The sequence below is a fragment of the Carica papaya genome, chromosome 4 (genome assembly GCF_054855325.1).
Source record: "Carica papaya isolate Zhongbai chromosome 4, ASM5485532v1, whole genome shotgun sequence".
Taxonomy (NCBI): domain Eukaryota; kingdom Viridiplantae; phylum Streptophyta; class Magnoliopsida; order Brassicales; family Caricaceae; genus Carica; species Carica papaya.
Genome location: NC_142312.1, coordinates 13,483,595 through 13,506,264, shown reverse-complemented (window position 1 = coordinate 13,506,264; position 22,670 = coordinate 13,483,595). Strand labels below are relative to the sequence as shown.

The following is a 22,670-nucleotide window of genomic DNA, read 5'->3' as shown; positions in this document are numbered from 1 at the left end:
TAAATAATTAAATATTTAATTACTTAATGTATTTAAATTATTGTTCATTTCAAGAATATTCGATTCATGTGTCTGGTTTTGGGATTGATATTCTGAGTTCTGATTTAGAAAATAAAAAATATGAACGACTTTAGTTGCGGTTTCTTGTGAATTGAAAAACCCTTTGCATTTATTTTATGTCTCGTGTTGGATACATAATATAACAAAAGAAATTCATGAATTATGTATGTCACTTTGAAGCAAACAAGAGTTCTGCTCATTTATTTATGACACTTCATTCACAATGAATTACTGATGTTGAATCCAAAAAAAAAAAAAAAAAAAAAAAATTTATGGGTCAATAAAGCAATTTAAAAATAAAAAAAAAATTTAAAAAATCTTGCCTGTCACGTTATAAGTGCAGAATCATCTGTATTTTTCCTCCCTTGTTTTTTATTATGGCAGTGGAAATTGAATACTCAAAAATGGAAGTGCTTTTTATCATGAAATTTCTCGAGCATATCTTTTGAAAGCCCTTTTCAAAGAATAAAAAAAAGGTAGTTAGTTGCTGTTTGAGATATATATGCAAATAAATATTATATTATTATTGATAATGGTTAGCTTCCCACTACATTAATTTGGGCATAACAAGATTTCAATACAAGTCTACAATGTGGGTTTTCCTTTTTACGAGTGAAATAAGATGTTTAGCCTACAAGTTTTCTGTATAATAGAATAACAATAATTGCATAAACTGGGTTGCATGTTACTCTCTATATCTTATAAAATTCTCTTACTTAACCCTTTTTACATGCAAAAGTAATGGCACAGGAAAAGATTAGCTAAGCATAAAGGAATATATTTAGAAAAGAAGGTAAAAAGAGAACCAAAAAAGGTGTCTATCATCATTTCAAACACAAGAACATTGTTTAAATATTCCAACTAGGAACTAGTTTGGTTCGATTGGACCAGCAAGAAAGCTTATCCCGGTAATCCAATCCACCTGCCACAATTGATAGCTCAACAAACAGAAATAAATAAAATGCCTTCTCTTTTTGTATTTTTTCCCTTTAGGTTTGGAAAACCATCACCGTCTCAAATGTCACTTCCATCCCTTGGACTTTGACTATCTGACAAACGAACAAAGTGGATATGGAAGCCACCAGAATTCTGTTTGAAAGGAAAAAGAAAGCACAGGAAAAAATTTGCACGCAACTGAGAAGCATCATCCTTGTTTCTTCGCCTTCCAAGTTTATCCATCCACATTCCAATTGGATAAAACTCAACATAAAAGCTTTACCTTCACATCGCAAATTGTCATCAGGTTTTTGTCATATATAGAAATTATTCTTCTTCTGGATGACTATCATATAAAAAAAACTCAAGCCGAGTTTCAATACAAATGCACATTTCTTACAGCTTTTAAAGAGAAGAAACAACTGTTTCACGGTTAAAATGCATGATTCGTGTACTATCATTGATTTAGGAAAGAGGGTTAGCAATTCAAACACAGTTGATGCCACTATTCCTGCTTTCGACCAAAAATATTTCCAGACTTCCGCTTCATAGATGCTTCTGCCTTGAGACCTAGAGCTGTTAGGTATCTCATGTAAAAAGACAGAAAGAGGATTTCTGCTTGCTTTTCAATTGATATAACTAGAAAGCTCTTTGGGGGCAGGGACATATATTGGTCTGCAAAGCAGGCATCATGTCAGTCATATGAATAGAAGTCACATATCCAGACCTACTCTGGTGGTATAGGTTGAGCACTGAGAAGTCTTTCAGCTTCATCATTAGCTTCAGCTTGTAGTCTCCATTTCTGCAGCGAAAATGAAAAAGAAAATGTACATTAATGAATACATGTTTAATCACTACTCTAGGGTAGAGCCTGATTACAAATAACAAATTATCGCTCTCCCCCCCCCCCCCTCTCTCTCTCTCTCTCTCTCTCTCTCTACAGGGAATTAAACTTCGTAGAAAATCATAATGGCATGTTTCTGGTTGTCTCCATAGAATTCCAACTTTTATTCTCTTCTCCTCTCGAAGAATTACTAGGATTTTGTTAAACCTAGCCAGTTGGTTAGCCACTTCTCCCTCCAGCAAAGAGGGAGAAGGTTTGAATCTGACTTGCTGCTTGTCACCAACACAAAGCAGGTTTATTCTGCTTAGTTACCCATTACCAAAAGTTAATTTTTCAGCCATTAAATTCTAAATAAGTGAAGATTTTTAGAGAAAAATGAATTATTAATTTTATTTCTTATGTTTTGTGTTTTCACTTAAAAATATATATAGAATAGTTATCCTTATTTTAAATGAACTCTAATTATAAGATATAACTATACTATTAGAATTCTAAGTAATAAAATATCATATTTAGTATAGTATTCTATTTAGCATGAAATCTTTATTCACACTCCCCCTCAAGTTGGCAACTCCCCCTCAAGTTGGCGCAAAAATATCACATGCCCAATTTATAAATCAAGTTCAGAAAAGATTTATTGTATAATTCTTTAGTAAAAATGTCAGCCACCTGATTACCAAAAGATACATGATATAAGCATAAAGAGCCACCAACCACCTTCTCTTTTATGAAATGTCGATCAATCTCAATGTGTTTTGTTCTGTCATGTTGAATTGAATTATGAGCAATGTTAATAACTACTTTTTTGTCACAAAACATGAATAGTCTCTCCTCTTTAAACAATTTTAACTCATTGATTAGTTTTTGCAACCATAATAATTCACATACTTCTTAAATCATTGCTCTATATTCTCCCTCAGCATTGGAGCGGGTAACCACACTTTATTTCTTACTTTTACATGTGACCAAATTGCCTCCTACAAGTGTGTAGTAACCTGTAGTTGATCTTTTATCATTTAGAAACCCAGCCCAATCGGAATCTGTAAATGCTTCTATTTTAAAGTGACCATGTATAGAAAAGAACAGACATTTTCCTAATGTAGACTTCAGATATCGTAATATGCGGAAGACAATATGTAAATGAGTCTCACGAAGGTTATAGATATACTGACTCACCAGACTAACTGCATATGTTATATCAGGTCTGATATGTGAGAGATAAATGAGTCGTCCAACTAGTTTCTGATATCTTCCCAAATCAACTGATGTACCACTACCTGCTTGTAGTTTGTAGATGCTCTCAATAGGTGATTCTGCCGGCTTGCAACACATCATACTAGTCTCCTCTAGTAAGTGTGGAATATATTTTCTTTGAGAAATGAAAATCCTTTTATTGGACCTGACAACTTCAATTCTCAAGACATATTGTAATTTTCCTAAATCATTTATTTCAAACTCTTGAGTAAGAAGTTACTTCAATCGAGTCATCTCCTTTGTGTCACAAAGTATGATCAACATTGCTTTGTTGATATCCAAAAGAGATCATAACTCTTCTAAACCGTTCAAACTATACAATTTGAGACTGCTTCAATCCATAAAAAGCCTTTTTTAATTGGCAAACTTTTTCTTGCATCCTCTCATTTTCAAATCTAAGGGGAATTTTCATGTACAGACTTTCTCTAAATCTCCATGGAGGAATGCATTTTTTACATCAAACTACTGTAAATCTCAATCAAGGTTAGCTGCATAAGACAAAAGTATCATAATTGTGTTCATCTTCGCAATAGGGGCAAATGTCTCCTGATAGTCAAATCTATAGGTTTGAGTAAATCCTTACTACCAATCTAACTTTGTACCTTTCGATCGATCCGTCTGCTTTGTGTTTTACGGTGAACACCCATTTGCAACCAACTATTTTTTTTTCCCTGTGAATGTGAAACAAGTTCTCATGTTTCATTCTTTATCAATGTTCTTATTTCTTTAATAATGGCTTCCTTCCACTTCAGATCTCCTAGAGCTTCTCTCCAATTCTGTGGAATAGACACAGAGGAAATAAAGAAGACAAAAACTCTATAGGAAGGAGATAGAGAGTTATAGGAAACAAAATTAGATATAGGGTGCTTAGTGCAAGTTCTCGTTTCATTTCTAATAGCAATAGATTTATTTGATAAATCACAAGAGAAAGATAACTCACCAGTATCTTTTGGAATCAGAGAAGATTTTTAACATGGGACAGACTGCATGATGGCTTTTTCAGACTTCTCTCTCCTTGAATACCTTTTCAAGTTTGATTTATCCAGATGTTCAACATTATCTTCTTGAATAAGACCTTTTGCAATAGAATTCTCCTCCTGAATATGATTCTCAATTGTTACCCAATTAGGTATCACTTCTTCCTTCTTACTCTCCCCCTGAAGAGGTGTTGAGTTTGAGTTGAAATAAGACTCGTTTTCCCTAAAGGTAACATCCATAGTTCGAAAGTATTTTCTAAATGATGGATGCTAATACTTGTAACCTTTTTGGGTATAAGAATATCTAACAAATATATACTTAAGAGTTTTAGATTCTATCTTTCCCACATTTCTAGAATGAACAAAGCACACACATCCAAATACTTTTGGGAGAACAATATAGGAATTTTTTCCTTATAAAACCTCCATAAAACTTTTAAAATTCAGGACCCGCAAAAGCATTTTATTGATAAGATAGACAATTGAGATAACGGCATCTCCCCAATAACTCTTTGATAGATTCATGGTGAATATTAGCGACCGATCTACCTCCAGTATGTGTCTGTTTTTCCTTTCAACAATCTTATTTTGTTCACTAGTGTAAGCACAACTTATCTGATGAATTATCCTATTTGACCCGAGGTAGGCACGGAACCCACTATCCATATATTTTATACCATTGTCAGTTCTCAAAATCTTAATTTTAGCATCAAACTATGTACATATCATTTTATGAAATGATTGAAAACATGAAAACAAATTACATTTTGTTTTTAACAGATAAATTCATGTTAATCTAGTGCAACAGTCAATAAAAGTAACAAACCATCTATGACCAGAAAGAGATCTATTCTAAGTAGGTCCTCACACATAAGTGTGAATAGTCATAAAATGATCAGTACTTATATTATTACTTAAATGATAAGAATTCGTTTTATGTTTAACAAGTTCGCATGAGTCATAAAACAAAAACTCCATAAAAGTTATTTTAAATAAATTAAAATATAATTTTTCTAAAATAAAAAAAAGATGTCCCAATCGTTAGTGTCATTGTAGTATCTTCATATTGACTTTTTTATTCCCAATAGTTGTTTGATTTTCAATTAAATTTTGATGTTTATTCAAGATATATAAGTCATCTTGCAGTTTACTAGTGTCAATCCTCTTCTCGGTTTGAAGATCCTGAAAGATGCAATGATTTAGAAAAAAATCAATTTTACAGTCGAGATCTCTGATTATGGCACTAATAGATAAAAAATTGTTAGAAAAACTAGGCACATATAAAATTTAAAATAGTGTGATAGCAGGAGTATAACTAATAGAATTTAATTCCCGATACAAGGGTGTATGACCCATCTATTATATGGATATTATCCCCTTCAGTCTAAGAAAATAGGTTAAGAATTCTTTAGAAAAATTTGTCATATATCTGTTAGATCAAGAGTATATAATCCAATTATCAGGAGTGGAAATAAGATAAAGATGAACAATACCTTATTTTACCATATTTGATGCACCAACAGTTGATAAGGAGTTAAGTTGACTCAGAAGATACTTCAAGTTTTGAATTTCTTCTATGGAAAATGCTCCAACGGATGGTGAATCAGGTGTATCCCTCGCTTCAACAAAATTTGCTTGAGCTCTTGCAATTCCACATCTTCTTCCTCCCCGACCTCTAATTGGTCTTCCATACAACTTCCAACAAGTTTTCCAAGTGTGTTTTGACTTGCTACAATAGTCACATTTCTGTATATCTCTAAATTGATTAAACTGAGCAACTTATCCAACATTCTCAACTGCTACAATGTGAAACATGACATTTCTTCTACTTTTTTCTTACTGGACATAAACATAAGTTTATTCTAATGAGGGAAACTGATCCTTACCGAGTACCTGGACCCGTATTTGATCATATTCGATATTCACACCAGCTAAGCGCTCTCTTTTTATTAATTTGATGTGAAATTTGACTGCATCGGCAGAATAATCTGCTTGAAAATCTTGATAGTAATCTAACTCCTATCATAATCCATTTAGTTTAGAAAAATATTGAGAAATACTCATCTCTCCTTACTTTGTGTCATAAACTTTATTCTGAAGTTCATAAATTTGGACATTATTACCATTATGTGAATATGTAAGAGATGTTGCATCCATATTTTTTCGGTAGTGTTAAGTAACAGCTATGTTATGACAATATGGGGTTGCATTGAATTAATGAGTCATGACATTACTAAAGAGCTCGCAGAGTCCCATCTATTATATTTTAAACTACTAACATTTAGTTTTTTCACTTCACCAGTAATGTAACCCTACAATCCTTTAGATTTGATGAACAGTAAACAAGACCTCGACCAAACAATATAATTCGTTTCATCAACTTTTACGGGATTGATTTGTAATGAAGGATTATCAAAACTAGTAACACTCACTTTTTTTTCTTCTATCATCTTGTGGTATTAAAAATAATGAGAAAGATACTCAATAAGAAAAGACGAACCTCCTAATATGCACCAAATGAGCCAAGAAAAAGACCAAAAAATCCAAAAAAAGCCAAAAAATCCGAAAATAGATATGGCTAGACTCGGCTCGGCTCAGCGGCGACTCGGACTCAGAAAGCTTGGCTCAGGAGCGCGGAATGGCAAGATCGGATGTCCCCGTGAGCGGAAAGCTGGATTGGCATGCGGAAGACATATGTTCGACAATGCAGCGCGGTTCAGTGTGCGGTCGGAGCGGGAGGTCCAGACGAGTCGCCTCAAGGCGAGGAACAGTTAGGAAGACGCGGCAGAAGGTACGGTTCAGTGGATCAGCCGAATGTGCGCAGCTGCATGAAATTTGGAATCTGGGCGTGCGATGCGTCTTGGATCGCGTGCGAAACACCAAAAAAGAGCCAGATCTTGGTTTGCAACGGCCGTGCGACGCGATTCAGCCCATAATGAGGTGATTCTTCCCGGCGCATGGGGTTCACGCGCTTCCACTACCAACAGCGCGTATGCCTCACACGCGGCAGAGATTCCTCCGGTCTGGTGTTAGTGAGCGACAGCTTCATCTAGGTGGTTGGAGAGATTGGATGTTTTGATAGGTGAGTACCAACTCAGCTTATTTTGCTATTTTAACGTTTTGAAAAAAATCCTGAAATTAGAACCCTAAAATTAACTTTATTTTGACTTGATATCACGAAGATTTTTAGAGAAAAATGAACTACTAATTTTATTTCTTATGTTTTGTATTTACACTTAAAAGATATATATAAAATAACTATCCTTATTCTAGGTGGACTCTAATTACAGAATATAACTATGTTATTAGAACTTTAACTAACAAAATATCATATTTAGTATAGTATTCTACTTAGTATGAAATCTTTATCAACAATAAGACAGAACAGCTTTCAAGCAATGGATATACCTCTTCAAGATTTTCCAGCTCCATCATTTGCTGTATTTGTTCAGCGATCATTTCCTGCAAAAAGAACAAAAAAAGACACTTACTTCAACAGTTATAATTCAAACCAACTTAGAGACATACATGTAAACAAGTGCCACACACCGTATTGCCCACTGCTTCAGCAGCAAGCACATCAGAGTCCATTTCTACCTCGATTTCAATCATTGAAGAAATCTAACAAATAGATGAGAGCCCAGTTTAATTAGTTGATGACACTTTGCATCCAGAACGCAAATCTGGAGGGTTGTTCAGAGGTGAGAAGAGAACAAGATGTTGATTAACTTAAGGTGAGACATTCATCTTACTCTTGCATAGCTGTCAATTAATTCAATCCTTCCCTTCAGGGAATTTTCCAACCCTTCTCGAACCCGTTTGACCCTACTTCTGCGAGCACTGAGGAGGAAGAAAGCAGAAATTACTGTTTAGAAGTAATGGACGCAAAAGAATAAAGTTTCAGATTTTCAATTCTCTTTAATACACTAGTGCTATTCTTTTTCACCAAGGAAAAAAATAAATCATGTTGAAAAGTTAAATTATCAATTAATAAAATAACAATAGTACTATTTCAGATGACAAACCGATAAGAAGGCTCCCCAACAGCAAAAATTTTGTTCTCCAGCTGGCATATTCGAGCCAACATCCAGACCTAGAAGAAAACAAGTCAACTTTTCGAGTAAGGATTAAAAGAAAGACAACTGCTACTTTCTTTTCAATGGAACGCATTGTCAATTTTTTGGATAATACAAGACAATCTTCAACAATCATGCATGGCATAAATCTACAATTTTTATAGAAATTATTTGTAATTTAACTAAAAGATGATGAAAATGCTCCCAAAAATGTAAAAGAAAAAGATCTCATATGTAATTCACGTGGATTGGAGCAATACATTCTAAATTTAATCAACTCAACTAAAAGATACTGAAAATCCTCCTTAAACGAAAACACTTCACCACATGAAATTTAATGTGGAATTATAACATTGTTTCTTTTTTAATCAGTTTGCATCCTCGTCATTTATTTAAGTGAAATTTTGTTAATGAATTCCATAAAAAATTTTAATTTATTCCAAATATAGAAGAAAAGATTGTCATGGGATAACTTTCCGGATTATATCATGTCCAAATCATAAGCCATACTCAGTTTAACTCCCACCATATAACACAACTAATTTGACAATGCAGAGATTGCTTCTGACGATATTCAGATAGATAATGAAGTCTGGTGCTTTTAATAATTAATATACCAACAAGAAGTCAAAACATTGAATTGAGACACACGAAAATAGACCATCTCTTAACATTTCTCCCACCATCATCTGAACGAACTTGTTTTTGTTAGCATCACTCACGTTTTCACAACAATCATAAATTATATGTTCGAAGTTATATTTTTTATTAAGTTACTTATTAGGAATATAATCTCCATCAGCACTAACCATACAACAAGATGTTCAAGAGGCCAGGGTGGTCCGACACTTGAGATTTTTATCATTACAGGAAAACTCAAATCTTCCCAACTCCAAGAGAGTCAAGTTTGGAAAAAGAAAAGGACTACTAACTGAAGGAAGTAGTTTATAGTACACTTGGTTGCTCTTCCATGAGAAAAATACCTCTTTTTCAGCAGTGTCTTTTAGATCCTTGATGCGAGACTGAAGTATGTCATATTGAGACAAAAGTTGCTGCTTGATAGCTAGTGCATCCACTGATCTTGGAGGAAGCTAGACATTTAAGAATAGAAAAAACACAATTAACTAGTTAAGGACTTAACTTTAAAAAAAAGTAACTAGTTAAGGACAAGAAAGCAATCAGTAAACAAAAATAAGCATAACTTACGCCCACACCAAAAAGATTCCATATGAATCGTAGAAATGATATTGCAGAGTTAAAAAAACTACCCTTATGTGCAATTAAGAAGCACTAGTGAATTAAACAGTATTGGTCAACAGCATCTTGATAAATTCTAAATACTTAAACATGCCAACTTTATAGAATCAGAATATTCTATTATGCAACTCTGGTCAATAGCCCATGACATGTTTTCAGAAGAAACAAAGACAGAAAAAAGGTTGAGCCACTTAAATCATAGCTGTTTGATCCTATAATTTGTCAGATTTGGACAATATTATATTATTAAGCAAATACCCACTTCTATGAAAATAAATCTGAATAAACTAAAAGGAACTTTCACTCAAAGCAAGGAACAATTATGATAATAAGATGCATAACAAGAAAATACTACAAGGATGTAGTTAACTAGCTCAAAATTTAACCAATTCTATACTTCAAAAAAAAAAAAAAAGAACGCAGATGAAACTGGAACACATTTAACTTAATACTTTATTTAGTAATTTAAATCTAGAACCAAATTTCCTGTAGAGACTGTGGCTAACAGAGAGGGAGAATATAAATTTAAATCTAGAACTAAAATCAGGAAAAAGGTCACCTGATTCAACTGGGGGAGAACATAAGCATTTAAAGTGGCTCCAACAGAGAGGGACGCAACTGCAGCAACTGAAAGTATCTGAGGCAAGCTGGGATCAATCATTCCAGAAGCAGCATCACCAGCGGCCAAAACAGCAAGAAGTGAAATCAGGGCGGAAGGTGTAAATAAGGAAGAGTTTTCATCTTTCATGGGAGCTCTTAGTAATAGTGATTCACGACCATCTCTGTGGTTAGTCAGGCACATAGGTTCTCCAGGGTAGAAATTTGGAGCCTTTGGAGTAAACTTAAAGGGACCCACCTCTCGATAAATATTTGATGGGGCCGCACAAGCAATAGTCACCCTTTCTCCTTCTTGTGCAGGGAGATCAACAGTTTCGGTTGCAAACCTGTGAGTACGTGCCATACCAGAAGGGGTTTGAACCTGAAAGTTGGAAGAAAGCTGAATTAAAAGCTTCTCAAGTCAGATTATTTATTTGCCACAACTCCAGAAAATCTCAACCAAAAAGAGTGTGTGAGGAAATGGCATCTAATGTGCTTCTTTTTCACATCATGAAGACAACTGTCCTATAAGTCTACAAGTTTAAAATAAACAAAGTGTACCACAAGAGAGTGAACAGCAGCAGGAATGCTTTTCTTCATTATTTGTAGAAATCTGAGGCCTCTTTCCCAAACCGGAACGTCCTTGCTGCGTTCGGCAGGAGGAGTTCCTTAGAAAAGTGAATATCCCGGCATCAACACCATAAACAAATATGTGGATTTATCAATTGGAAAAAAAAGCATGGTCAAGGGTATTTATGACTTTAAAATTACATCTATACTAAATAAACCACAAAGCAAATGTGGTTTAGAATCTTAATTTTGCATATGAAGCTATTATGAACTTGAAGTGCTACAATAACAACCAGCTAACAGAAGCCAACTGGAATATTTTTTGATGAGAAGGAAAACTGACTTGAAATTAGATAAGATGAAAGTGAACCGACCTGAGTTCTTCTGACTCAATCCTAATGATGTTTCCTGAAACAAGCTCATACTGGTATCGGCATTTGGCACAAGATGCAATCTACAGAGCAAGTATTGCGACAACGTTAAAATATTATATGAAAGGAGCTTATCCCCCAAGTTTGGATTAGAGTAAGTTATATGGAGAAAAGGTCATACAGTGTCAGCCACTCAACTTACCGCAAGCATTACTAAAAGTAGAAGATTTAATAATTGAACAAGCCAAAAAGCTAAATCTAGACAAAGAACTATGATTCATTTAAGAACTGAAAAGATTAAAAAAAAATATCAAGAAAAGCTACAAATTTGTGTTTTTTTAAGAAAAACACACACACATAATAAGCTCACAACTGAATCATGAAGTAAACGAACCACCAAGTAGATAACTATAAAAGAAATACCTGGACTCCCTGCTGAGGTTGAGCCACTGCAACGGCTACCAAACAACTTGGACATCTTACAACCTTTCCAAAAGGAACCTGTTAACACTCAGAAGGGGAAACCAAAATGTTTTAAATAGATATCATAAGCATATACATAGATAAAGAAAACGGAATGAAGAAAAGGATTACACAAAATAATTGTCTAATTTTAAAAATAATGTCTGCTGGGTCCATTTCCTTACCTTCGAACAGAGATCAAAGAATGTTATAAATGTAGGCAAGATACGAACACAAGGATCTTAATTTTTTTTCATCAGTAAAGAGAGATTTCATTATATAACCATTTAAAATTTACATTACAAAGAAATACAAACTACACTTCACATACCTCCTCCCCAGGGGAGACACCAACTCGGCATATATCGTCGATCAACCTAAGAGCATCTGAAACCCTCAAGGACGCTGCAAGACCCTGAACTAACGTAGTATAAACATTAACGTCCGGTCTAGACCATTTCCACCTCTCAACCAGAGGCCCATTTTCACTAACATCTGTATCAAATCATCAAACAAAATGTAAGTTCAAAACACTAAACTAAGCAACAACCCGTTGGATTTTCAGCTACCTTGATCGAAGCTTGCACGCATCGCGTAGAAAACAGAGAGTGCCAAGTCAGCATTGTTCCGATCGAGGGCGGCTTTTATGATTAAACCACAATCAGAATTACTAACGACGCCGCCATTTAGTTCGGTACTTTGAGCGATAACATCGAGGGCCTCACTGGCGTCTTTAGCACCTGAAGCCCTGGCAAGCAACTCGTCGTTTAATACGTTAGAGACAGAACCGGAGTTCTCAGCGACGCCGTTTGGAGTCTCGCTTAAGGAAGCACGTGTGGTGAAGGAGGAATAGTATGTGGATTTCTTGAGACTGGAAGAAGGAAATAACACACCGGTGGTGAAGAGGAAAGATAAGAGAGCAGTACTGTTGTTGTGAAGAGAAGATTCAGAGAGTTTTGCGAGGTGAGGAGAAGGAGATGAAGGAGAGAACCGAGAGAGTAGAGTGGAGGCTAAGCTTAGAGTCATTTCTCTTCCCCTTTTTCAGCTATCTTCTTGTAAACGAATTTTTATTAAGAAAAAATTAAAAGCAGAAGCTTGAAAAACTGTTGACGATAAAGATGAGGAAGGAGAGGCTGGTACTTGCGAGGAGGACAGGAGTGGGCGAGGAGGGGGGGAGGAGTGGAGAGTTTGTTTTAGGTTCATTCTTGGTTGTATGTATCTGTGAGCTCGAAATGATCGTGAGCCGTTAAAATAAGATCAGACGGCTTAAAAATATCAAACATAAAAAACAGAAAATATATGGAGGTGCGGGGAATCGAACCCCGTGCCTCTCGCATGCGAAGCGAGCGCTCTACCATATGAGCTACACCCCCTTGATATTTTAATTGGCTGTTTAATCAACAATATATTAATTAAAAAATGAACTTGAAAAAAAAGTAACAATCTACTTTAGCAAATCCGTAAACAATACAGTTGTGCTATGAGAACCTTAAATAATAAGTCAAAAAGTAAATTCTGAAAGGTAATTAAATCAAACTATATATTCCCTCACCGCCTTGATACGATGACTGAATGTGATCCATACAATAACTGAATACACTTAATTTTAGTTAACAAAACCATACTTCCACTTACTAAATTCATTTAAGTGTTCAGCTCTGGAAACCGCGCAAGATAAATACACTTGATGCAGAGAAACATTGATCAATTTTACAGAATTGCAGGCTGCTATACACTGCTAGATCAGAAAAAAATTATATTTGAAAAAAAAAAGTACCAAGGTTGAAGTTGAATGTCCTTGAACAGAGAACACCAGAAGGACCAAAAAAGCAATAAAGCAAGAGAAAAAAGTAAATGGCAAATCCTTTTTTTTTTTTTATCTGGGCACCAAGCCATGCAACATACATCCAATGCCTATCTTTTAGCAACGTTATACTCCAAACATACATCAGTTGCTAAATCGCGCTCTTGCCCAAGGCACTCTTGGCCTACTGCCTCCATTACGTTGTAAATTGCTGTTCTTCTGCCTTGATAATGCCCTCATCCTCTGCTCTTTCATATTTGCAAACAGGGAGTCCAGTGTTTGAGGCCTCTGCTTGGCTGCCACATTCCCTTGCTGAGACTGATTTTCCTGTTGCTGAGGCACCTGTAAAGTAAGTAACTGCCAGTTAACACTGCACTGGAATTCTTTAAGACATGACATATTTAAAACCTACAAGCATCACAAGCATGGCCTGAGCCATTTTATCATAGTCAATCCTTCAAGCTCTCCACTTGTCTCTATAGTTTCAATGTTCAGCATTTTACTGGAAAGCAGACAAAAGTAGCTATGAGAAGAAAAAGAAAGAGTACCTTCACAGCAAAGCCTCCACTTGCAGCCCTTCTCTGTGTTGGCAGAGCTCCAAACCTGCAGTCAAAAACACCCAAAAAAAAAGCAATTGGAGAAACTGAGGTAGAACATCAAATCGAGAAGCCTAAAGTCGGAAGAAACCCAAGAGCCACTGAAGATGCCACTGCCAAAGCTGATGAGTTGCAGTGCCAAAACTAATTTATCATCACGGATAGGCTCTACATATATCTCACTAAGAGAATGATAAGATAAACCATTCAGCAAAAATGAATGACCTCCAGAAGGGATGAGAATGTGTTGCATTGGAAATGCCTTGCTACTGTGAAAGGTTAAGAAGATAGAGGGAGAAGAAGCCTTCATATCATAGCAGAGCTTGAGGAGAGCATCGGCCAATTCTTCATGCATACTCATTCTTGAGGAATATCAATACCAGATTCAAAATAAAATTAACAAACCACCCTCATAAGCTGCAAAATGCCTTCCCTAGAAGGCATCAAATTCCCTCGTCAGGTCTAAAGTACTACAAAAGATGAAACTACACCCATTTTGACATTCACCAATGCAAGATTCTAGCCACTTCCTTTTTGCAGATACACAGAAACAGCCAGTATATATTGTTATCCAATTTTAAATCTAAGGTTTTCACAATAATTGCATCCCAATCTTTAAAGATCATAATAATCCAGACATCTAAGGAACAGATGAGAACAAGTCAGGACAGAATGAAGGATGATGACAATAAATTGACAGCTGAAGCAGCCATTGCGTTATATTTGTCTCCCAGATAAATATCAGCAGAGCACTCAAAGATCAACAATCTCATTTATCTTCTTCTCATGTAAGAAGAATCAATAGAATGTCACACGAGGGTGTATAAAATCAAAGCAAATGTAGGATAAGTTAGGAGAGTGCACCACATTCCCAAAAGCAAATAAATCAACAATAGCTCTAGAGTCAAAGCAGCAGGTCCCTCCATGGAAGAAGTCACACTTCTATTCCCAACATTTGGCTTCAGAAAAGCAGAAAATTATAGTCAAGAAATCTGCTTTCATAAGTGTCATGCCCATCAGAGTAATCCATTAGATACCCAACAAATATCAGTGGGAGGAAGAGCGGTCTGTGCTATAAAAAACAATGAACCAGCTAGGCAGAGTGTTTATCCATCTGCTAAATAAATTATCTCACTCAATAAAATTCTAGTGCTTCCAATCAGCCTCAATTCTTTATTGTTCAATCCCATTTCTTTGGTAGATACTGCTCCACCAAACTTAGAGACTCTACTACCACAGCCAAGAATGACAAGAGACCAATTCGAAGTGGATGCTCATAAACAAATGATGTGTACCATATCTGAAAGATGTCCATCGTCATAGAATGCACGTAATCATTCAAGCATTCCACTCAGGATAGCATGAACAGAAACATCGAATTCATTTATGCCCAAACTGGCTACTTTCCATAAAACCAATCACAATTACGTGCGCAACATTATGTAGGGTGACAAAAAGCAACCAGCAAATTGCAGAGGTCATCTACAATATTGAAATCCAGATTTACCTGTAAAATATCCAAACAAGGATGGAAAGGACAAACTCAAGACCTACCATCACCATTCAAATAATATAAAGAACAAAATTGCTGCTTGCTTCGCAAAAACGATATAATAAATCAACTGACAGGTACCTTGATTTGTTAAATTCTGCCATTCGAACACCAGAAGAAGCTCTAACAAAAAAAGGAGCAACAGCAGCCTTCCGAGCAACCTCTTTTGTGAAAGGAAATTGGTTTCCTTGAAAATTTGATCTTCTCTTTGCAAGAGCCCCCTGCTCATTAATAACAGGTCAACAAAATAATACCACTATTAGAGATTGAAAAAAAAACAAAACAAAACATACGCAAGATAACAGAGAGGAAAAAGCACCAACCTGTCTAACAGCAGACCTGGAGTCCATATATCGTCTCACCTTCAATGCATTCTCTTTGGCAGCATTAAATTTCTGATTTTTATTCTGTTAAAATAACAAACATAAAATAATATTTAACCAGAACTCTGAATCATGTGGCTGCGAATAACACCAGATAGCATATAAGTGTTCTTTTGTGAGGACATCTTTCTTACTGGAGGTCTTCGCTGCTTCTTTCCTTTAGTTGAGGTATTCTTAGACATCTTGATGATATCATCTAGGTTAATAAAGGTAAGAAAACACATGAGTATGGCTTAAGTATTGCAGGCACAAACGAATATGCCTAAATACTAAAAATGCAAGTTATCATACCCAAAGCCATGCCCATTTTCTTCTCAGTGAGTGCAATTGCCTCAGCTGTAAGTGGTTCAGCCGCCATCTGAGAGAGAAGGAATAACTGAGTGATACTGGAAAACTAACAATAATATGAGAAGAGATAACAAGTAAAACTGGAAAAAGCATCTAATGATCATAACACCAAAAAGGTTAACAATTACTTTAGAAGTTAGCTGGAAGGAGGAAGAAAAAAAGGATTTTTTCATCACGCTCAAAGATCGAATTACTCTACAAAGGAATAATATTTGGAACCAATTCGATTAGCAAGTATAACTCAGAATGGCCATGTAATTCTCATAACGCACCTTCATAAGCCCTTCACCTTCATAAGCCCTTCACATACCTTTAGTTAGTAATTTCGCTTACAGAAAACAGTATAAAGTATAAACAACAGCAAAATCAACACATACCCCAAAACAAAACAAAACAAGCATACATTTGGAAATCAGAAACCTTCTTAAAGAGCAACACTACTCAAGTTAATTTACCATTCAAAAAAAAAAGGGCAAAACAAACAACCAAGAATACAAAAGTCAATTCAGATTGCCACGATTCAATTTCGCAAAAACAAGAGAAATGGCACCTAATCTAGGGTTTCCAATTTTGTTTAACAAAATCCAATACAGCAGCCTGAAAAAGAAATCATCAAAGAAATTACACGCAGACGAAGCATATAAAGGGCGAGAGATCCAGAAGCGGTGCTCAAAAAGAAAAGAAATTTCAAAAACAAACGAAAAAACACGAAGGCTTTCAGATAACAGAATAGGGCTCACCGATTGCAGCGTGAAAACTCGACGAAGCTCGCTCTGATGTCTGATGAAGCGATAATCAAACAGAGCGTGGACCAGAGTAGGGTTAGAGATTCGCGCACACAGAGATATATGCGAAAGGGGACCGAGGAAAAGAAGGAGAGGAAAGAAAATGGGTAATTTTTTGAGAGTGAAAAATAAGAACGCGTCAATAAAAGAGTAATTTATGAAGGAAGACGGATTTGTAAAGTGGAAATTCAGATTGTTTCATAATATTATTTCAAATCCGTAAATATTACGTCATATTAATTAATACATCTGCTTGCTTTCCCTTCTCTTAATCAAGCAACTGAAATCATCTCCCAGTAGGATACAGCTCACCGTTGTAAATAATGGCTTGCCATGCTGGTTCTGGAATACGTTCTTACGTGGCACTGTTTTTATTGGCTGTTACTTTCTTCAACTAATTTGGGTTTTATTTCCCATATTTAACTAGCCATTCCACGTGCCATATTGAATTTCTTTTTTAAAATTTTACATAATAAATTAGTAAAACAAATTTAGGTGTAATAAAAATTAATTTTCATAAATAAATTTTATGTATATTTTAAGAAAATAATTTATTAATTTTTATTTATAAATATTTATTTTAAAAAAAATCAACATATTATATATTATTTTAATAACATAATACATAATATTAATATATAAATCATGATGATAATAGTAAAATATATAAACCTCAATAGAACTTATAGTAAATCATCTTTAAAAAAATGATATTTAGTTAATATTTAAAGGTATAACATTATCAATCATTATAAATAAATTAGAGATGTAAATTCATTTGGTGTAGACCTCATAAAGATTATATGTATTGCATATTTGTGCATTTGTATTATTCTAGATTATCGCAAGTGATTAAACACTTATTATAAGATAAAATTAGTGCATTAAGAGAACGTACCTCTATTTTTCTAATATTTTCTATTATTTTGATTGGCATCTCTTTGTATCATGTGTCTTTTATCAACACTTTCATTTTTATTATGCAGTTGAAAACAATAATGTACAAAATAAAATAAGATGAAATTAATATAATGATAGATAATAATTAACGAAATGAAATCTAGTTATCTTTGGCAAATTGTTTAATATCTCTTTGAAAATAATGTTTCTTGTCCTTTTTTTAATTTAGGTTGCTTTGATTTTAATCCCTTTTAAAGAAGTTACCTTTGAAAAAACATAAAATTGTTCATTATGTATACTTGTTAAGACAAATGCAAACCAACTTTTTTTAATGATCAACCTTTACTTCTGTTTATTATCATAATGCAACAAACTTTTACTGGAAATTGTTTATGCTTGATAATGATATAAATTCATTCATATCCTTGGAATTAATATGTAGTCTCTAATTTTCTCTATATTATTATCTTCACTTGAATAGTATATTTGTTCATTTTAGTGATTGTAAGTCATGTTTATTTATACATACCAAGTGAAGAATTTATATTTTTCAGAAGTATAATTGTCATACCATTTTTTACCTATAAAATATGATTTAAAAGTTCTAATATCTTAAATGATTTTAGGAACTCTAGAGATATAGTGTTGATTGGTTTTTTGTGACTTATGAGCTTTTAAACATCTCATCAAAATGTATTCATGTGTTTCACTTTAAACATTTATTGAAACTAAAGAATAGAAAAAGAATTCGAATTTTGAAATTGTAGTTGTACGCTCCTTTTTATTATCAGTTTTTGCAGTAGAAGCTGTTGTTCATTTATACAAGAAGGAAAGGAAGAAGCGCGCAAAATATAACAGAAAATTAGTACTAACATGAGGTCTGCGTGCTAAATAAAATAACAGTCCTACGTGGCAAAACAAATTAACAGAACTAACAATATCAACTAATCACCAATAAAAAATTAATGTATTGTATTAGGCCCCTACAAGTTGGGAAGAGTAAATATTGAAAATTCCAAGCTTGGATAACAGCAGATGAAATTGAGTACGCAAGGCTTTGGTGAAGAAATCTGCAAACTGTTGAGATGAAGAAACAAACATTAACCATGTAAGACCTTACTAAACTTTTTCACGAATGAGATGGCAATCAATCTCAATATGCTTGGTTCTTTCGTGAAAAATAGGATTATGGGCAATCTTCATGGAAGAATGATTATCACATAATAACAATGCTGCAGCAGGTGGAATAATATGCAGATCATTAAGAAGAAAGGATAAGCATTGAATTTTACAAGCTGTGGTAACCATAACGCGATACTCTACTTCAATAGAAGACTTAGCAATGGTAGTTTACTTTTTAGACTTTTAGGAAATAAGAGCATCTCCAAAGAAAATGCAGAAACCAGTGATGGATTTGCGAGTAAGAGGACTTGAGCCCAATCAAAGTCAGAAAATGCTTACAGCTGGCAGGTAGATGAAGAAGAAAATAATAAGCCTTGACCAGGAGCTAGTTTAAGGTAACGCAGAATCCTGTGGACAGCAGTTAGGTCTGCTGTGGTGGGAGTATCCATGTGTTGAGAAACTTGTTGTACAACAAAGGATAAATCTGGCCTAGTATTAGTTAAATATAACAGTTTTCCAACTAATTGGCGTTAAGCAATAGCATCAACTAAGGAAGTAGATTCAGTAGAAGTTGGAGAACCATTAACAACCAGAGTTGAGACTGGTTTGCAACCCAGAAAATCAGTTTCTGTAAGCATTTCAAGGGCATAATTACGTTGACAAATGTGAATTTCAGAATGAGAACGAGCAATTTCAAAGCCAAAAAAATATTTGAGTGTGCCAAGATCTTTGATGTTGAAGGATGCATAGAGAAAAGCTTTAATATCTGAAAGAGCTGTCATGTTATCACTAGCCAAAATAATGTCATTTACGTGCACCAACAAAGCAAGAAAATAATTAGTGGAATGTTTGACAAAGGGAGATGAATCAACAGCACCATGAACAAATCCATGTCGTAGTAAAGCTGAAGATAGTTTGGTATACCATTGGCGACTAGCTTGTTTAAGTCCACGAAGGGACTTTTTGAGTTTGCAAACCTAATGGGAAAAGGAAACAAACCAGGTGGAGGAAGTATATAAACTTTTTCATCAAGGTCACCATGCAAAAATGCATTATTAATGTCTAGTTGATGTGGAAACTATCCTTTAACAGCAACAACAAGGAATGTTTTGATAGTTGTCATTTTGGCAACATAAGAGAATGTTTTTATATAATCAAATCCAAATTGTTGTTTAAAGCTTTTGGCAACGAGTCTAGCTTTATACAGTTTAACAGATCTGTCATCTTTATATTTGACCTTAAATACTCATTTGCAGCCAATAGGATGTTTTCTAAGAGGTAGAGAAGTGAGATCCCAAGTGTTGTTAGCTTCAAGAGCTTTTAATTTAGCTTGCATAGCAGCACACCAATGTGAGTGTTTAACAGCCTCAGAATAAGTTTTAGGCTCACTGGATACAATAATAACAAGAGCAAAGGCTTTATATGAAGTAGATAAATTAGAATAAGAAAGTACTTGAGAAAGAGTGTGAGGTGAGCTTGTACATGAAAAATCTGTCTATTTGATATGTGAAATCATGAGTAGCCTGAGCAGCCTCCTTATTGATCAATTGACAATGGTAATCATGAAGGTATGAAGGAGTATGTCTGGTTCTAATAGAACATTGAAGAGAAACTAGTTATGGAGGAGGATCAGAATTAGAAGGTGAAAAAGTATCAGAATGAGAAGAAGAAAAAAATTCCAAAGATTAATATGGAACAGGATAAACAAAAGAAGTATCTGAAGATGGAGAATAAGGGAAGTTTTTCTCATAAAAAATCACATTTCTTGAAACTACAATTTTCTTGGTATGCAAATTCAGAACTCTATAATCTTTGGTGCCAGGTTTGTAACCCAAAAAAATACCCTTAATGGCTATGGGAGAAAACTTGGATTTGTTATGTGATAGTGTAGAAACAAAACAAAGACAGCTAAAAACCCTTATATGAGATAAATCTGGTGGAGGTTAATGTAATAATTCATAAGGAGTCTTGTTATTTATAATGGGAGATGGGATACGATTGATTACGTGTATAACATGAGCAATAAAGAAGGGCCAATATGAAGCAGGTAAATAACTTTGAAATTTCAAAGCACAAGCCACATTAAGAAAATGTTGATGTATGCGTTCTGCTAAGCCATTCTATTGAGGTGTCTCAATACATGAAGTTTGGTGTATTATACTATGAAGATTGTAGAAATCAGTTATAAAAAATTTAGAGCCATTATCACTTCTAATAGACTGAATTTTAGAATGAAATTGAGTGGAAACCAAGGTATAAAAGTTCTGTAATAACTGTCTTGTTTCAAATTTACATCGCATAAAGAAAATCCAGGTAAAACGGCTGAAGTCATCTATAATAGTGAGAAAGTATTTATAACCAGAGATAAAATTCTTAGGAAGACCCCAAATATCCACGTGAATTAACACAAAACAATGTTTACTACTTGTAGTACTCAAGGGAAAAGACAAACGTTTTTGTTTGGCCATATGACAAATATCACAAACAAAATTAGAAGGAGTAGAAATCCCCAAATGAGATTGTAGAAGCTGTTGGAGTCTAGGAGTGAATAGATGCCCCATGCAATAATGTCATAATTCAAAAGATGTGGTGGACAGGGATGAAACATGATTGACAACTGGTGTAGGTGAAGAACATGTCAAGTGATAAAGACCATCTCTATGCTCAGCTAGCCCAATCATTTTCCACGATCGAAGGGCTTGTATGAAACATGGATGATTAAGGAAAACAAAGCAACAATCAATAGTTGATGTAAGTTTTTGAACTGATAATCAATTGAAGGTAAACTGTGGAACAAAGAGAACTAAAGTAAGTGTGAGATCTTGTGAAATGTGAACAACTCCAATGTGAGTAACTGAAAGAGTAAGATCATTAGGTAATTTAACAAAGAAATGCGAAGAGAATCTCCTTGGGCAAATTGTTCTCTTAAATCATTTCAAACATCTATTGCAGTGTCTAGCCAAATAATACTTTATGCAATAGATGGAGAAACAGAGTGCATCAACTATGATAAAAACCATGGTGTTGCAACATTGCCAAATAGAATAAAGAGAATCATTTTTTTTCAGGTGCTGGAATGCTTCCATCTATAAAATTGAGTTTGTTTCTTTGATAGAAGAGCCATCTTCATGGATCTACACCATGAATGGTAATTAGATTCCAGTAAGAACAGGTGAAACTAAAATTAGGGATGAGTTTTCATTTGGATGCAGATAATAAGGACTAGAAAGAGATTTTTTTGATTTGGAAGTCATTGAACTAGGAGTTGCCATTGAAGATAGCTAAAAGAAGAAAAGAATATTGTTTGGTAGAAGAAAAATAAAACTGAGGAGAAATCAAAGAGGAAGAAAATTATTTTGCTCCGTTACCATATTGAAACTAAAGAATAGAAAGAACAATTCAAATTTTGAAATTTGTAGTTGTACACCCCTTTTTTTATTATCAATTTTTGCAGTAGAAGCTGTTGTTCATTTATACAAGAAGGAAAGGAAGAAGCGCGCAAAATATAACAGAAAATTAGTGCTAACATGAGGCCCGCATGCTAAATAAAGTAACGGTCCTACATGGCAAAACAAATTAATAGAACTAACAATATCAACTAATCACCAATAAAAAATTAATGTATTGTATTAACATTAGATAAAATAAAATCATTTAACTAACTACTTTAATAGAGTTAAAATAGTCATTTTTTGTCAGCAGTTTATATTTACTATGTCTTTAAAATTGAGGATATGTTTCATTAGTGATATTTATGATTGAATTATTTGATTGAG

General features: G+C 34.3%; 2 protein-coding genes and 1 non-coding gene across 10 annotated transcripts; all 3 read right to left on the bottom strand.

Moving 5' to 3' along the window:
• Positions 1–854: 854 nt before the first annotated feature.
• Positions 855–12,596, bottom strand: LOC110812359 (Pentatricopeptide repeat (PPR) superfamily protein). Of its 7 annotated transcripts, none has more exons than XM_088217884.1 (13): positions 11,974–12,596; positions 11,736–11,899; positions 11,366–11,443; positions 10,946–11,025; positions 10,563–10,647; positions 9,964–10,383; positions 9,131–9,238; positions 8,097–8,164; positions 7,824–7,911; positions 7,621–7,692; positions 7,480–7,533; positions 5,565–5,817; positions 855–1,798 (listed from the first exon to the last, which is right to left on the bottom strand). In XM_088217884.1, exons 1-12 carry the CDS (start codon positions 12,428–12,430, stop codon positions 5,566–5,568), a joined length of 1,926 nt encoding a protein of 641 aa, XP_088074010.1. In that variant the 5' UTR covers positions 12,431–12,596; the 3' UTR covers positions 855–1,798; position 5,565. The 7 variants fall into 7 exon arrangements, 6 of the variants coding, with proteins under 6 accessions (XP_088074010.1, XP_088074014.1, XP_088074011.1 ...); XM_088217886.1 differs by lacking the exons at positions 855–1,798; positions 5,565–5,817 and adding exons at positions 1,881–3,870; positions 4,035–4,251; XR_015818427.1 differs by lacking the exon at positions 5,565–5,817 and having other exon boundaries at positions 7,621–7,754.
• A 108-nt stretch (positions 12,597–12,704) lies between these two features.
• On the bottom strand, positions 12,705–12,777 carry TRNAA-CGC (transfer RNA alanine (anticodon CGC)). The gene has a single exon. It is a non-coding gene; the product is annotated as a tRNA-Ala (tRNA).
• A 366-nt stretch (positions 12,778–13,143) lies between these two features.
• On the bottom strand, positions 13,144–17,007 carry LOC110812360 (uncharacterized). 2 transcript variants are annotated; one of them, XM_022039123.2, is made up of 8 exons: positions 16,828–17,007; positions 16,360–16,387; positions 16,031–16,097; positions 15,874–15,935; positions 15,680–15,763; positions 15,438–15,577; positions 13,757–13,811; positions 13,144–13,550 (listed from the first exon to the last, which is right to left on the bottom strand). In XM_022039123.2, the coding sequence occupies exons 2-8, from the start codon at positions 16,363–16,365 to the stop codon at positions 13,353–13,355; spliced, it is 612 nt and encodes a 203-aa protein (XP_021894815.1). In that variant the 5' UTR covers positions 16,366–16,387; positions 16,828–17,007; the 3' UTR covers positions 13,144–13,352. The 2 variants fall into 2 exon arrangements, with proteins under 2 accessions (XP_021894815.1, XP_021894816.1); XM_022039124.2 differs by lacking the exon at positions 16,360–16,387.
• Positions 17,008–22,670: the final 5,663 nt, after the last annotated feature.